General features: G+C 39.4%; 1 protein-coding gene across 1 annotated transcript in view; it reads left to right on the plus strand.

Annotated features, from left to right (window-relative positions):
- Positions 1–318: 318 nt before the first annotated feature.
- The window catches only part of LOC130205742 (transmembrane protein 132C-like), a 144,819-nt gene continuing 129,274 nt past the window's right edge, over positions 319–15,863 (plus strand). Inside the window, exon 1 of the mRNA XM_056433243.1 lies at positions 319–385. Coding sequence (XP_056289218.1) covers positions 319–385 — 67 coding nt within the window. The remainder of the gene's footprint in view (positions 386–15,863) is intronic.

Genomic DNA, 15,863 nt, shown 5'->3' on the forward strand with positions numbered 1-15,863 from the left:
AACTAGATTAACATAGACCGTGAAGAACGAGGTCAGTCCATTCATCATATGCTCCATGAATATTGTAGCATAGTCAACCAGTGTGGACTTCTTTCCCCCAGCTGATGCACAATGTGGTCTGCCTGTCACTGTGTTTCTTAGGGCATGACACTGACCGTGCGCTCCTGTGTGTGATGGCAGGTGGTGTCGCACGGAATACAGCTGATCGGTTCTGAATGGAGAACTGCCCAAAGAGGATAAATTGCGTGCAAAGTTGTTCGGCTTTCTGCTGAGGGAGTTCTTCCACCCCCCCCCACCCCACACCCCCCACGAATAATAATGAGTCCACGGCGAGACATGGGGCCGCTCCGGTGCGTGGGACTCACCGCGTTTCTCCTGTGCACAGGTAAGACACCCAGAGAAGCCTGAGCAGCTAATGCCAATGGGCACTTGTGTCCATATACCTGGAGAACACATTATGGAAATGCAAGGCAATCGTTATAATAATAAGAGGCACTGTAAATGCATCAACCTTTATGTGGTGGTTTTATTCAGCTCGGGACATTTAATGAAATGCAAATGTGTCCTTCCTGCCAAGAGGACATATATGATTTATGAGACACATAATTAGCTGTAAGCTTCGAGGCAGTATACAAAATGACTTATTTCAACGTGAATGAACTGTGACAGTTGCCTAGGGAGAGTTTGGGTTTGGGTGTTGTAGTTTGGGGGTTGGAGCAGCATCTAAATGGGATGCGGTGTGTGTGTGTATATTGTGTACGTGTGTGTGTGCGTGCGTATGGCACTGCAGAGCAGGAATAACAACAGTCTGCAGAGCAGAATCAACCCAGAAAATGAGGAGCTCACCTCTTCACCAAGTTGTAGCAGTTCTGCACTTGAAAAAACAAAAACACGTGTGTGTGTGTTACACCATACATATAGATGTGTTTCTGAGTGTGTGCACACATGTTTTAGGTATTCCAGTCTACATATTTGCCTGTGAGAGTGTGGACGTTTGGGTGTCATGTGTGTTTTTTTGTAAGATATGTGGGCTTGCGCAGACCTGAAAAAATATTTTTTAATAGATTTTTTCAACTGTCAATCACGAGGCAAATTAAAAACCACAATTTCTCTCAGATTTCACTGCCAGAAGACAGATATCTTTGTCATAGTCAGACATACTACAACTTTATGTATTTATAGAGAATGCAGTTTTTTAAATTTGCGTAGTGTTATTCATACATCCGCTATGGTCACATTTCATTTTAAAATTCCAATATGGTAATCTGAGGATGCGGCAGCCTCTGTAAACCTGAATCCATTAGCAGAGCATTCAGATTATTTGACTGAAAACCAACAGCCAGTTCAGCCATATTATCTACAGCACTTATTAGAAGTGTTTTAGGCAATATGGCTGAATTTGCTGTTTGCTGAACAAATACGTGACTTATTTCAGAGGTAAAAAAGCCAGAAACTGTGCGACAATATGAAAGTACAGTTCCTCTTTAATAACAATGAGCCGTATAAGATTCTTCAATGTTATCCTGAAAACCTCACGGTGATGACGCAGCCAAAAAATAGCCCTGCATATAATCCCCCATAACAAAGGTGAACTGCTGTTCTTACACTTCTGTTTTTGTATGGATTAAACACACATAATATAACTTCTTATTGAGCTCATCATTTGTATTCACCTTTGGACAGACTCAAGCATTTACTGTTTCTACGATAAGCTCTCCTGTCTGTAGCTTTGTGTTTGACAGAGAGACGCAAGTTTGACTCATTAGTCTTCTGATTAATTAGTTACATATTCCCTAAAATATTAATTGGAAAATAAAAAATCAGACTAGTGGCTCTTTCACTAGTTGAAAGCATACAGGTTGGCTGGAGGTTCATTCGTATCTGGCTGGTTCTAGTCAGCCACTTAATCTTTGCAGGTGAAAGTGGAGGAGAAGGGAGAACTAAAACTGATTCCACCCTGTCAGTCAAACCCTCTGGTGTGCAGAGTGTCAGAGGATATTATAACTCTCCAGCCATCTGATCGCTTTCACCAAAAGGTTCTAGATTGTCTCTTTGAGACACACGTATTGACAGGCACATACTGTATTGGAGAGGGTACCTACACACATGCACTCACATGCCGTCAACGGGCCATCAGGACATGTGGAAGTACCTCATATAGCCTGGTATGCTATAGGACAGGGGTCACCGACCATTTTGAAACTGAGGGCTACTTCAAGGGTACAAAATAATACGAAAGGGCTACTTGTTTGATATAAAATATGAACAAGTCCTTCAAGGACTTGTTTGAGCTGCTTTGCCATGAGCCTTTTCCTTGAGTCTGTTCTGCCTCTACCTGATACCAACATTATAACTTTTATACGATACCTGGATTCCAGAATTCAATACAATACCATGAATACGATATGATAACACAAATACGATACTGGTATATATATCGATAATAGTATAGGATGTCATGCACCTCTTAGTCATGTAGAAAAACGTTTCAGGGTTGAGAAAGTTCCTTGGTACCAGCGAACATTGAGGCTAACACATGAAAGTTGCAGAAACAACTATATGACGTTATTAATCTATTGCATCTGTCCATCCTGGAGAGGGATCCTCCTCTGTTACTCTCCTGAAGGGTTCTTCCCGTTTTTTTCCCCGTGAAGGTTTTTTTCTATTTCTTGGGAGTTTTTCCTGATCCGATGTGAGGTCCTGGGACAGGGATGTCTTTGTGTACAGATTGTAAAGCCCTCTGAGGCAAATTTGTAATTTGTGATAATGGGCTATACAAAATAAACAGAATTGAATTGAATTGAATTAATACCACGCCAACCATTCTGCATACTGGGTAGTTTTCATCACCTGTTCATAAGTGTTTGAGGATGAAAGGCCCTTAATAATATTGCTTCACAATAGCGGGAGGATTCTCACTTGAAGCTCTTTTTTGTGCTCTGTTGTATATGTTACCCCGCCACAGTGGATTGGGATGGGAATTTGAAAAGTTACAAAAACGAGCCTTTAGCCTTGATTTAATAATAGCTCTTTGAGTGTCTCTCTCGCTCACACACACACACAGAAACACACCAGCATAACAGGAGAGCACTCGAGCACAGCTGGTAATTCCAGATGTCTGGTCCCCGCTATGTTTTGCTGTGTTTGCTGCTCTGACCCAAACCCCAGAGGATGGTCTATCTGTGCTATCAGAAGGCTGCAGGTATCACATGGTGCTAATATTACAGATACTCATCAAACCCTGTCGCCAGACATTCATTGTGCGATAAAGTTTTGTTACGTTTCAACGTGCTATGCCAACAATTTTCATGCTAACTTTGCTTTTCAAAGTCTCTGTGCATGTATGTACGAATGAGGTTCGGGGAAAAACTGCCAAATTGTTAAATTAATTTTGATAGTTGTGATTGTATGAGTAAGTTATCCTATGTCGGTGTTACCTGCAGAAGATGTCACTGCATGCCTCCAGTTTGGAGAAACACACAGTAGTGCAGCACAGAAGCAAAGCACTGTGTTCCTCAATGTAAACTAACCATATTATGGGACCATAATCTACTAAATGAATGTCATATGGCTCAGTGGTGTGCAGGGTCATCCTTTAATCAGAGAATCGGTGGTTCAATCCCCGGCTCCTCGAGCTCATGTCGATGTGTTCTTGGGCAAATTGCTCCCCTAGCTGTGCCCACGGCGAGTGAATGGTTAGTTACTCCTGAAGGTGCCACCGTAGACTTGTGGGATCATTTTCTCAGAGAATTTCAGATAATCTGACTTATTTTTGCAAACAAGGGAGTCACTCCCTGCTGGCTGGGAAGAATAATGCAAGTTTAAGGCAAATTCACATTGGTTTCCCTTTTCAGAACTGGAGGTTGTCGCCTGGTTAGATTTAAGGTGCGTTCATATCAAAAGCGAAGCGATTTTTCGCATCGCCCAAAACGCGTGAGGTTACTCGCTCGACCATTCACCGTGTTCTCACCATGAGCGTGTCTCGTCGCCGTAAAGACCTGTATCATTTCCTTCATCCACCAGAATAACTAACCACTAGTTCTGCTTTATATTTGTTGTGGACATCCCACACACTAACACCCTCGTGTTTGGGTTCATGACATTAATAATATATATATTTATATTAGTGCTGTGAAAAATAACGCGTTAACTCAGTTAATCCAATTACAGGTTTAACTAGTTTTTTTTACGCATTTAACGCATGCGCAGAATGAGCTTCCAATCCGTCTGTTGTTGGTCGTTGGGACGAAAAAAAAGTCACTTGCAAAATGAGCTTCCAATACACCACTTCAATCTGAACTCTGTCCGCTCTCATGCAGACGGTCTGTTCATCGGTAATGATCCTTCCGCAGGTTCACCTACGGAAACCTTGTTACGACTTTTACTTCCTGTAGATCAGGGTCTCAACACGTCGATCGCGACCTGCCAGTCGATCGCGGCGTAGTGTCGGTAGATCGCATGACATTAAAAGATTGGCCCGCCCCTGACATGTTCTCTAGAGCAGGTCTTTGTTCTTTTATTAAACTAAACGTCTGTTGTTGATCGTATCTCCACAGCAGCATGTCATCTCTGTCTCTACGCGTTGCGTTAACACTTATCGATCTCCGTCTGGCGCGCCACAGAGCTCCGTGCGCGCATCGGGACCGAGCAAAAAAAAAGTCACTTGTCAATCTGTCCACCTTTAGATTGTATCATGGTGGAGTTAATGGTTTACAAACAAGAGAAAAATGCTCTGTTTAACCCTCCTGTTACCTTTACATTTACTAACATATTTTACCCTCGGGGTCAATTTGACCTCAGCAATTAAAACCTCCAGAAAATTATTAGAATTAATATTGTTTCCCAAGTTTAAGTGTGAGGTACTTTATGTTTGTTTGTTGACTACCTAAATAGCCCTTTAAATAAATAAAAAAGTTGATATTTCTGATATGTTTGACACAGTGAAAAACAGCCTGGGGTCAAATTGACCCCAAAGAACACCGACATTAAACATTGAATGGGGTCAAATTGACCCGAAAGGTAACAGGAGGGTTAAACATTCTGTTTAGGATGACGATGTATTAATGTTCCATATGGAAGAAAACTGCTAAATAACTGCTGAGTTGCAGCACCATTGTATAGAAGAATGTATAAATGTATATATCCGTCTTTTGTCATAAATCTCTATGTTCTCACAAAATATACAGAGAATATCGGTAATATGTGATTAATCATGATTAATCCACAAAAACCTGTGATTAACCCGATTAAAAATTTTAATCGTTTCACAGCCCTAATTTATATATATATATATTAATACATGACATCACCCGTAGGCTCACACAGCTCGGTCACTTTCACCGATGAAGTTACTGTTACGTCTGAAAGACTTCCGCCTCCAGCGCTACCAGAGCGGAACTCAAGAGCTGATTGGCCCGAGTTGCGAGATGACCGCCTCAAAGTTGAAATATTTCAACTTGGGGCGAAAATTGCGCCGTTGAAAACGCACCGCCCACATCGCGCCGCCCGGGAAAATATCGCGTCTATCGCAGCCACACGCGTCTGTACGTTGACTCTTCATGGGATTCTGTCGCGCGAAAAAATAGTTTCGCTTTTGGTGTGAACGCACCTTTAGGCCACTAAATGACTTGGTCAAGCCTCGGGAAAGATACAGGCTATAATAATATAAATGATGTTATGGATTTAAACCCTGGTCGCTAGCAGGGAACTCCAAATTGCAACACGCTCGTCTTAACACCCAACCTCCACACCCTCATATTCTGCTTCTTTTCATAAAAGGCTCAATACTTGCATCAGAAGTGAACACAGTCGAATGTGAATTTAATTCCGAGGATACTGGGATGGGATGTTTAATGTTATAATATTAAAGGAAGAAGAAACAGGCAGAGAAACTGGAGCAACATCACCCTGTTGAGTAGTCAGACTTTGTTTTTTATATATTAAATATGGGGGAAAGCAGACATCACACATAATGCAGTGCTTTGCAGTGCATAGCGAATGTAATTAGTAATTTTCTTCCTTTTAACTGGCCATTTGGCTACAGGTTTATGTTACTGTAAGACGGTCCAGCATGAACAATCTGAACATTATGCACCTGTGTTATAAAGAGTTCAGGGATGTTTTTCACATTCACATTGTCAGTTAAATTCCTTTATTTCTGATTCCTATTATTTGACTTGACAGCAATGCTCTTGCAATGATTGCAGCAACAAGTAAAGGCATTAGTCCCCTGGGCCCCAGTTTGAATCTTTTTTCACATCAAAGAATTTAGTTCGATGCTTTCTAAACATCATACTCATATTACTAAACACATTCAATCTGGTTTCTTTCAGTTGAGAAATATTGCACAAATCAAACCTCTACTTATAACAAATGAAATAACGCCTTTTGCTCTCCACACGGACTTCTTACTTGTATTAAACAGCCTGATGAAACGTGGTTAAATGTACCAGAGTGCTTGTGATACCAACATATTCTTCCGTTGCCTACATATTCTATATAAATGCAGTAACTGTTAAAGAGACAGTGTGTAACATTTAGGCATGTTTATTGGTAGATAATGAATATAATATTCACAAGTCCCAAGGTTACTGGGGCTTTTTATGAGTACTTTTAATGTTTTTATGTCATTTATTATCTCGCTGCAGTGCGCATCTGCTCTGCTCTCTGTGTCGGGCTGTGCTCCAGACACACACACACACACACACACACGAAGCACAAGCCGAGAGGCCGCTGTGGTCAAGTGAACCAGGGGAAAGGAGGGACTAATACGTTTGTTACTGCAATAAAATATTTGAGAGTAAAACAATAAAAAACAATACATCTGTGAACATGTCAAATGAATGTGAAACCTAATTCAATCGGTCAATGCATGCACGATCGGCTCAGAGCTTTTCTTCTGTAAACTTCTCTGCCGGCTGAGTCAAAGCACGCAGGTGGACAGAGGACAAGAAGGACTGAAGCTCAAGGATGTCTGTGTGGTTGTCTATCTGATCAGCTCCAGTGAGATGTTATTAACTTTATATTGAGACTTTGCGGTTGGAAACGCAACTGTTGTTAATGATATTTAACTATATCTCAATAATAAATTCAGTTCTGAATTTATGGGTTTTTCAAATCTTATATATTAAAAAAAGTATTTATTCATGTAGAAGAACCATATTGACGAGAGAAGCCCAGAGTTGTACTAAAATCCTAAAGACACCTATCCCTACCTGTAGGCCACTGCAGTTCCCCGACAGGCTTGGAAGGGGAGGGGGGAGCTAAGGGGGACTTCGTTGGTTACAATCTGACACAAACCACTAGATGCAACTCCAATGTGCACACTGTTCCTTAAATAGAGATTACACATCACCCCAATTCTTGCTTTCCTCAATCGGCTTCTTGTAAAACACAGAATGGACGACATTTGACCAATTACACGGTCGGCCTTGCCTGGCTTGGCCCCTTCATGTATATCAGAGTTGTTGAGCCCCTTTTCTACTGGTCCTCTTCCCTGATCTAGGACTTTTATCATTTTCCTTGCTACGATAGAAATGCTGCTGGATGCATTTGTGTGCATGCATGGATGTATATGTGTGCGTATGTATGTGTGTATCTACAGCTGTCGGTATGTATGTTTGTGTGTATCTGTGTTTGTATGTATGTTTATTATGCATATATAACTGGGAACACGTCCTACCTATTAACCAAACGAACAGATGACCAAAGATATGAATGACCAGTTTCGTTTCGAAGCTGCATTGGATTCAATATGACTGAGTTCCTACTGTGGACTGTTTTTTTTGTTTTGTCAGATTCCACAGCAAGGGGTTTAACAGTCTACTGAAACAGGCAAAAAAATAACAACGTAAGACCTGAAACTGGTGTCAATGTTAGGGGAGAGGTAGCACACACACTGTGCACACATTAAATCTGTTAATCCAAAACGGGCTAATTCCACCTTGAGAGCAAAGTCTTGTGGGTTATTACATGTTGGCTTTAAACATCTCCTGATTTCATTGTAAGAGGAGGTCGTCAGGGCTGAGAGCGGGTACACAATTATGCTTTAAGAAAAAGAAGACGCGATCAGAAAAGCTGACGAGGAACCCCATATGAACATTTTCTCTTCTCTACTTCTCTTCTCATTTTGCTCTCGGTTCTCCTTACATTTTTCAAAAGGCTTTTCAATGAGCTGTAATATTCATTACCATAAAACGAGAACTTGGATAGTTCTCACTGGAGGCCTCGACCGGAAAGCTAAAATTGAGTCTGCCTTGTGGGTCTTGCGGCAGAGGAAAGAAAGCATTTGATTTTCGAGAGGAAAAGTCAAATGCCACACTGAAAAGGACACATTTTGTCTGTAAAACGAAAGCCCTCTAGATAAATACACATTTAATAATAATGTTTTCAAATCTAGTGCAAAAATGTACCATCACTGAATGAAATGCTGTATTATAAAGTGGTAGAGGAAGCCCGGCTTGCCCCATATGACACTCTATTTCACACAAGGCTCCAGAGAGCAGCAGAGGGAAATGCTGCATCAGGAAGCCATATGTCATATTATATGGATCATAACACACAGAATAAAGTCATAAAGTGAAAGGTCATGTTAAGATCACGAGTAAGTAAAACTTGTAGTGCAAACCCTACATTTTTGTATGCGTAAAAAGCTGCCATGAACTGAGGTCTGTAATAAAGCCAATTAAATTACATTGAATTACAAATTAAACTGAGCCACAAGCTCTAAGAGAGCAGAAGCAGCTCCACGGTCCGCTTTAAAACATGTTTAGCTATAGTGTAGCCTGCTGTTGTTTCTTCAATCTTTAATATACTTCATACATCTCTTTGACAATTTTACATATCATATTGAGGCTACTACAAATTATCCCAGTCACCCAACAATGCATGATCTCATCACATGCTCTCGTTTATTTCTGATTATCCCTACGAATTAAACATTTCTGAGAAAACATGAATTCCTCATATTATAGCTGACACTAGTGTTAAAATGGGTTAAATGTTTAGAGCTCCAATCATTTATTTCATGGGCTACGACAAGCTGTAAAAACCACACTGACATATTATGTTGTCACAACAGATGTATTTAGAAGTAACTGCCAAAGGACCATTTGTCTGTTCACCTGTAAATCCAGTACACTCAAAAAAGTGGGACTGAGCTCAATTAATATTTACTCAATAAATACTAGTAACCTTTACATAAAAAATATGTGTGTGTGGAGTTTGGCATATTATTATGTTGATTTAATACAATTTGAATTATTTATCAATTGCATTTTACTCATTTTTGTTTGAATAATATCAGCTCAAAATCATTGAGTAGAATTTAATCATATTTTATGAGTAAAGTCAACAATGTCAAAAAATTAATAAATTCTACTCAATGGAAACTCTTCAGTTTTAAACGACGTACACTTCCGCCCAAGGAATTTGCGCCACACCTGACTTTCCGGTACATAAAGCTGGATTTATTCTTAGCAAACTAGTTTACCGGTAACTTACTCTGAACGGCAAACCTGCTCCGGTTCAGGGTAGCTTTCAGGATTGATTAAATAAAATTATATTCAAAACTCGGTGAAATTACAGACATTATCTGTAAATTAACAACCCAACTGTTAATTTAAGTATTATGCTAATAATACAAAATATTTTTTTTTGCCCATTCTTGTAAAGAAAAATGACTTATTAATACAGTCATTTTTACAGTTTTCTTAAATGACATACAAATTCACTTTTTTCATTACAATAAACATATTGCAGTTTTTTTAAGAGTACAAAGTAGAAGAAATAATGATACGTTTTGATACTTGTTCTTTAGAGGAGCATTATAGGGCGACCGTGAGTATTTGCTGTTGTGTCCAGTGTCCAATATTTGTAATCAGAACTGATAATGAATGAATTAAAATAAATTCTGAAACACTAACATCTTTTTAAACACACACACACACACACACACACACACACACAAACACACTACTCTGCCAACTGACCCTTAACCTCCTATTTGTCTTACATATTATATTTACCTAAATATAATACATTGAGGTCATGGGGTGAAATCGCCTCCAAAATCTTGACGAGGAAAATCCTTAGAACCAGTCTTTTAGTTAATTTTTCCACCAACTCAGATATGTGAATCCTCTTCAGATTTAAAGAGGGACATCTGAATATGAATACCCTAAAGTTTGGGACTGATAGCTGCAAGTTAAGGGCCCCCAAAAAGGTCCAAATGGTCAAATTGGGCCTTATTCTCTTATAATCGCATATTTTTTGACAAGTGCAAAAATTGTCATAATCTACTTAATATTAGTCCTGGATATCCAAGATTGAACACAAACACTCAAGACAGGGCCTGCAATGAGGTGATGGGGTGACATTTCCCCCAAAACACCCACAATAGTAAATCTGAAATCCAGGACTTGAAGAGGGTGTGTGGCTTTGTAAATCTGAGACCCTATTAAGAGTTTGGGCTGATTTTAGCTTCTTTTTTTCTCAACATGTCAGAGCTTAGCTTTTTATTTTATTTTTATTTTATTTATTTAGAGAATAAGGGACAGTGCATATTGATTGACAGTACAATGTACATGTAAATATGCCAGATTATAGCCGGGAGTCTAGTTTCCATCTGTAGTCCCTTGGCAGCTTTCTTTTCCAGGTTGTAACTACTCCAAAATGGGGCCCAACCGGCTGGCAATATCTAGCACTTAGTATCCCTGCTTGGTAGTGGTTTAAAAACCGAGAAGACAAAAAATGCACTCCTTCAAAGGTTCACAAGTCCTCAAATGTTTGTAATATATGACAAATCTCAGTTATGATGTTCTACCAGTCTGTTGGACCAGTGCTCTGGACATCTCCGTACTCTGCTGGGGGAGCAGCATTGTAACTGGAGAAAACCAACCGACTCACTAAACTGGTGTGGAAGGCCGGCTCCATCATTGGCAAAGAGGACTATCCGGAACAGGTGGAGAGGAGGACATGAAGAAATGTTTGTCCATATTGGAGAACCGGACCACCCTCTCCACCACCTACTGCAGGGACAGCGGAGCACGTTCTCCAACAGACTGCTTTAGCTCTGCTTCACAAGGACAAACAGGAGAACATTCCTGATACAGGAGAACATTCTTGATAGAGGAGAAACTTCCAGATACAGGAGAACCTTCCTGGCAACTATTAGACTTTACAATAAATCACCTCTGGCCAGATCCTCCTCAAATTGAACAACATCAATGAACATTGCACCACTTTCACTTTATATACACTTAGATACACTGTATTTACTTTCATTTTTTTATTATTTTTATTTCCTTTATTATTTAACTTCTTAAATGTAATATATCCTGTCCTACTATTTTATTGTATTATTCTAAGAATCTAGTTACTAGAGAAGAAAACAGCACAGACAGAGACAGACAGACAGCCCGTCCAACAGAGAGAGAGAGAGAGAGAGTTCAAAGGAGAGGCCAGGTGCAGTGATCAGGCTGATCACAGCAATCAACACAAAAAAAGCAGATTGAACTGTTGAACCCGGTTTCGCGCCTCTTCTCCGCAGTTTGAGCTGCGCGCTGCTCTCCTGCGTCAGTGACTCACTAAAAGCCACAGAAGGAACGACAGCCTCCTGACATGACATCTCTTCTTGAGGTAAGAATGCCAACTTAATTTAATTTCAGAGAGTAACTTTGTATTGAACGGGCAACGTTAGTGACACTTTGAGGTTTCTACTCGGCTCTCTGGTGAGGAGTTGAGCTAGCCTCGTGTGAGCTAGCGGGTAGCTACTTTTGAATTCGAGGCATGGTGTTCTGCAGTTCTGTGTCGCCTTGGGCGTCAAGAGTAAGTTAACTTAGCTATCTGATGGTTAAGTGTCTTCACGTTTCTTTAACATCGTCGATGTAACGTAGGTTGTCGGTTTCTGTGTTGAACGAGCTAACATTAGCTTACTTTACACATGTTAGCTGAGGTAATGTTTAGCTAACGCTCGTGTTATAGGTTCATTACTGTGGCAGGTGGGTTAAGACACCTGAGGGGTCACGTGCTACACACTTCATCTAATAACCACGATTTTATTGAAGTGCTTTGAAACTGGTTCCAAGCAGACGTGTATAGACAAGCTCACATATACCAGAGCGGTCAGTCCGGACAGTCACGTGACCAGAGTCGACACGTTATTGTACAGGTCTGTTCACGTGACGTCGGGACTCTGTACACGTGACGCTCTTAACTTGATGCTGTTGACGTGGTCGGGACTCTGTTCACGTGACTGTTGTTGACATGACGCTTATAACTGCTCTGTGGCGGGACATGACAGCTCACAGCTCCTCAGAAGCTCCGTGCACCGTGAGCTGTCCGGTGAGGGGATGGTTTCATGATCAAATCTTCTTTTACTGTCCACATTATCAGATGAGGACGTCACCAAAGGGAGTGTCCTTTGAGTCAATGTATACATTTATGTACAGATAATTAAGAACAATTAGTTAATTGTAAAATGCTAATTATTTTCTCCTGCCACCTTTCAGACATTGTAATCCAACTTGGATGGAACAACTTTGTGACCTTAATGACACCCAGCAACACGGTGAGATTATAATCCATTTAAATGCCAGAAGCAAGCAATTATTTGTTTTTAAGATGTTTTTTTCTTTATTTGTGTTAGAGCTAGAGAGACACACAAGCACCACAGGGGAGGATCTGCAGCAAAGGGACCACCGGAAATCAAACCTTGGCCGCCATGATGACGACATGTGGCACTTGAGTATGAATCTAGCCTTTTCATTTTTATTTACAACATTAGCATTGAAAAGAGCAAAAGTTGATGCTTGAGATGATTTAGTTTTTACTGAAGAGGATGTATGTCCTCCCCTTGTCCTTTATCCCCTTACTCTTTCTTTTTAGGTGTGATTACGACTACCAGCATGAACCTCAACACCTTCTTTGCTGTTCCACTAGTGTGACCCATGATCGGATACAAGTTGTCAAGGATAAACGGGAGTAAGTTGTTTTAAGTTCAGTGTCTTCATTTAACAACAGAATAAATTGTTATTGTTCGAACCACCTAGTCATGTTGTAAATGCTATTTAAAGTTATATTATTGTTAATCTTTTCTATTTTGTCTTTTTTCTGGCTGTATAGAGAATCATGTCAGCCCACAGACAACCGGTTGACCTGTGAGTCTTCAAGCAGTAATGATGACTACTCCTGCCTTAAGTTCCAGTTTCCTGAACATCATGTCGGCATGAGATTCTGTCCCCACCTGTCTTCAGTCTGGACCCAATAAGTTTTTTTTTTTTTACAGTGCGTTTACAGTCACATGGTTTATTTCGAGGCTTTGTCTGAGTTTCAGTGCTGCAGTTATTTACCATTCAGGGTTGTTCAGAAACATCCAATTTGTCATACTCATTTGAAGGGCTTGCTGCTGTGATTCTTTTGTGTACTCCAGGATTTCTTTGTATTTTGGCATTTCACACATGTTTTTGAAAGATGGTCAACAAAGTTGCACAAATAAATGTTTACATGCTGTTATCCTAAATGTGGTAATTTGTTAACTGCTCCTCAGTAAATTCTTGCAAAAAGAAGGCATGATATTAAGTAGATTCTACATAAAAAAAATATGGCAACAAAGTGACAATCAATAACTACATAGATTTTAAGTCATGTGGTACCAATTATAAGTTGATTTGAAAAATTAATTTATGTAAAGATAAATAGCAATTTCAGTTTAAATGTGTTGAATTCAGTAACATTCTTCCAAGTTATGAGTTGATGTAACTTATTTTATTTATTGAATCCAAATCATTCTTATTTAGAAAAATAGCATAGTTTTCACCCATACAATTAGTAAATATAAATCAGTATTATCCAGATATTTACTAAATAGAAATCAATTTTATCCACATAATTAGTAAATCTAAATTACTTTTTGACAGCTATTTGGTATATCTAAATTACTTTTTTTTGAATACCTAGTAAATATTAATCATTTTCACACATAAAATTAGTAAATATAAATCGGTATTATCCAGATATTTAGTAAATATAAATCAATTTCATCCACATAATTAGTAAATCTAAATTACTTTTTCACAGCTATTTGGTATATCTAAATTACTTTCTTTTGAATACCTAGTAAATATTAATCATTTCCCCTGTATAATTGATTGGGATTTACTCAACATTTGCCATATTATTAGTAAATCCAAAATATTTGTATTTAATATTTTGTTTAAATTTGCTTAATTAAATCAATAGTTTTTAATCAAAGATGAAGTATTAAATTCTATTCATTTATATTAATTGTCACTTGTTGCCTTAATTTTATTGAGTAGACAATGGTCAAACTTTTCTGAGTGTATTTAGTCTCCGTTTTGCTGCTTTGGTCTCCACCAGCTGTATGAGAGAAGGAGCTCGCCAGATGTTCCACTTTTCTACCCAACGTGTTGAGCATGCAGTCGGATTGCCAGACTTTTTTCTAGGAAACCAAAACGCCCGCAGAATTTTGCGATCGATGAGTCGGACATTGCGACCAGAAAACCCAGACAATGAGGACAAGAGTGTAAAAAGCTTTGTAGAACTGACATGTGCCGCATATTTGAGTCATAACTGTCTGTTTTTCCCCACGAGCGACACCTTTGCCTCCAGTCATGTCATCCAATGTTAATATAATAATATTGATTGATTAGTGTCGCTTTATAATCGGCAATAACTCTTCACCACCCACTGAACCAAAATGTGGCAAATAGTAGATTTTTATTGAGGAAGACATTGCAAATATACCAAGGAGAGAAATCCCAGTATGTATTTTCTTTTTACAGATGTTCATATAGGTTCTGATACATTATTAATCCATTCAACTGCTACTTCTTCAGACTATGAGAGTGAATTGTTTTACTTAGAGGTTAACGTCTAGACTTCTTGTACTGTGGCTTGTTGTGGACCTTTTTCAGATGGACCTCATGGTGAGAGATGATTGGTTACAGTCTCGAGAGCTCAGCAGCAGTCGTTCCTCCTTTAAGGTTAAACTCCAGCATGTGCGCATTTGTCTAGCAGCAATAACTGATTGTCTTTATTTCAGATATGTGTCATATTTTGTTCCCTGAATTATGTTCATGGGAAACATTTTTCCGCATACAGGAAGCAACAAAGTGCACGACTTTGACACTACCAGAGTTCAGGGTTCACGCCCTGAGTCCTGCGTGTGGTTTAGGAGTGGCGATGGGAACATTGTGGTTTTGTTTAAATATTAAACTAAGAACATGCTGTGTGATACTTCAAGTCACTTTATTCAATATTAAAGCAGAACCACAGTCTGCTATATGTGAGTTCAACAGAACCCTAAAATCGAAATTTGGAGCACTTTTTGACTTCATTAACAACATGTGCACATTATGTTTAGAGAATAAAGTATTCGCGACAACAGCAGGAGGCTCATGCAAAGAACCAGACCACGGCAACTGTGGAAATACAGTAGACGGAGAAATTATTTATTGCATCATCCTTAAATCCTAAGTGAAATATTCATCAGAAAAAAAGTTAATTACTCACGGAGGCATACTCTTTATAAGATTTGTCTGGATGACCAAGATAAGCAGCTCTTCGTGGGCTTGCTGACACAAAATGCCTTTTGGGATTTCAACAATTTGTAATTGATTCAGTGGATTTGAGGCACATCTTGCCCCCTGCTGAGACACTCATTTCACCCACCTGGCAGACCTTATGATTTGTAGAGAAATGCCCTGAGCATCCAGAGTTCAAATAACACATCATACCAGCGAGGCCTTTTACATTCTACTAATGTGATTCAGACAGAGGACGGCCTTTGTTGTGTTATGTCTGTGGCAGAGACAGAACACAGTGGGAAAGATGTCTGTCTCATC

The sequence above is a fragment of the Pseudoliparis swirei genome, chromosome 15, assembly GCF_029220125.1.
Source record: "Pseudoliparis swirei isolate HS2019 ecotype Mariana Trench chromosome 15, NWPU_hadal_v1, whole genome shotgun sequence".
Lineage (NCBI taxonomy): Eukaryota > Metazoa > Chordata > Actinopteri > Perciformes > Liparidae > Pseudoliparis > Pseudoliparis swirei.